This window comes from Rhinopithecus bieti, unplaced genomic scaffold (assembly GCF_001698545.2).
Source record: "Rhinopithecus bieti isolate Rb0 unplaced genomic scaffold, ASM169854v2 scaffold_36959, whole genome shotgun sequence".
Classification (NCBI taxonomy): Eukaryota; Metazoa; Chordata; class Mammalia; order Primates; family Cercopithecidae; genus Rhinopithecus; species Rhinopithecus bieti.
Window position 1 is genome coordinate 1477496 of NW_016816945.1, and position 1705 is coordinate 1479200.

Consider the following 1705-nt stretch of genomic DNA (forward strand, 5'->3'; position numbering starts at 1 on the left):
AAAAAAAAAAAAAAAAAAAAGATTAGTCAAGTGCAGTAGTGAGAAGGGAAGAAAGAAGGAAGAAAGAAGAGTAGAAAAAGAAGTGTGACCTGTAACTGACTGAACAATCAGTTTAAATACTCCATATGGGACCACCATTGTATACGTGGTCTGTTTTGCATGGTGCATGACTGTATCTTTTTAAGATTCCTCCTATGCCATACACTCCCGAAGGTCAGCGTATCCTATTGTCTTTGTAGTTTGCATATAATAAACAGTGAATACAAGTGCCGGGTGCGGTGGCTCACACCTGTAATCCCAGCACTTTGGATCATGAAGTCAGGAGATCAAGACCATCCTGGCCAACATGGTGAAACCCCATCTCTACTAAAATACAAAAATTATCTGGGCATGATGACATACGCCTGTAGTTCCAGCTACTGAGGAAGCTGAGGCAGGAGAATCGCTTGAACCCAGGAGGAGGAGGTTGCAGTGAGCTGAGATCGCACCACAGCACTCCAGCCTGGAGACACAGCAAGACTCTGTCTCAAAAAAAAAAAAAAAAAAAACCAGGGAATAAATGAATGAAACAGTTAGAAAACAGGCATTTTAGTAAAAGGCTGAAGAAACTGGGTTGTGAGTTATTATTATAAACAGTAGAACATGTTAGGCTAATGAGGGTAAAAGAACTACCACATCAGCTTTGTATGGTATTTAACAAGGTATTTACCAAATATCACTTCTGGGGACCTATTCAAATCCAAATAATAAGTAGTGCCATCACTGAGTTTCACTATGTATAAAGATGTTCATTCCAAAAAGTGTAAGATACTTTTTCTCCTAGCCTGCTTCTGAGCGGTTGCCCTCTCTATCCCTGAAAGAATCAGAAATTAACCAAAAGTAGGAATTCTCATGGGGCTTACCCATCAAGGGAATACCTTTAGAATGAGGTGCCAAGGAAATCAGCATTCCTATTCCTGGCTTTTCCTTTCACATGCTCCATGAAATCCACCAGCCTAACTACCTGACTCTGGCAGGGGCTTCCCCTCCGCACTCTTAGTGTTCACAGTCCTGTAAACCATCACATTGGGTATTACAGTCTTACTCTGGCAAGCAGGTATCTCACAGTACTTCCAGTAGACACCATCCTCGTGCTCTGCCACATAGCACCAGGGGCTCACGTCTCCATCTGGGTTTCTGTTGGGGAAAAGGACAAAAGTGATGACTTCTGATGTTTTAATTCAGCTGGTTCATTGCTTTTCAGTTTTACAGAAAAGGAAATGCTTTAGCTTCTGTATTCTCTCTAATAGTTGGTCTGTATCTCAGTGCCATCTCTCATCAAAAGGGAAAAAATGGTAATATTACAAGAACAAATATGTCTGCTCTGACATATACTTCAGAGTTTGGGGGGAAGTGAGCAAAGGTAATATATGTTTAGGCAAATTCACTGTAGTATAACTAGGACAAATGGCCACTGCACACATCATGCCAAATAGCACTGGCACCTTGAATGTGAACGTGGAGATTCCGAGGCTGAGTGAGCATAGGGGCTCTCAACGCTGCTGATGAATATGCGAACTGACACAAATGGTCAGAGCAGCAATTTGGGAATTAGAGCCAAAGGACCTAGAAATATGCAAGCCCTCCACTTGGCAATTTCCTCTTTAGGAATTTATTCTAAGGAAATCTTATCTATAAAGATGTTCAACAAAACACTTTTTTTTTT

At 41.2% G+C, this 1705-nt stretch overlaps 1 protein-coding gene across 1 annotated transcript in view; it reads right to left on the minus strand.

Annotated features, from left to right (window-relative positions):
• The window catches only part of KREMEN1 (kringle containing transmembrane protein 1), a 74837-nt gene that overhangs the window by 46023 nt on the left and 27109 nt on the right, over positions 1-1705 (minus strand). Inside the window, exon 3 of the mRNA XM_017855561.1 lies at positions 1085-1176. Coding sequence (XP_017711050.1) covers position 1085 — 1 coding nt within the window. The 5' untranslated portion in view covers positions 1086-1176. The remainder of the gene's footprint in view (positions 1-1084; positions 1177-1705) is intronic.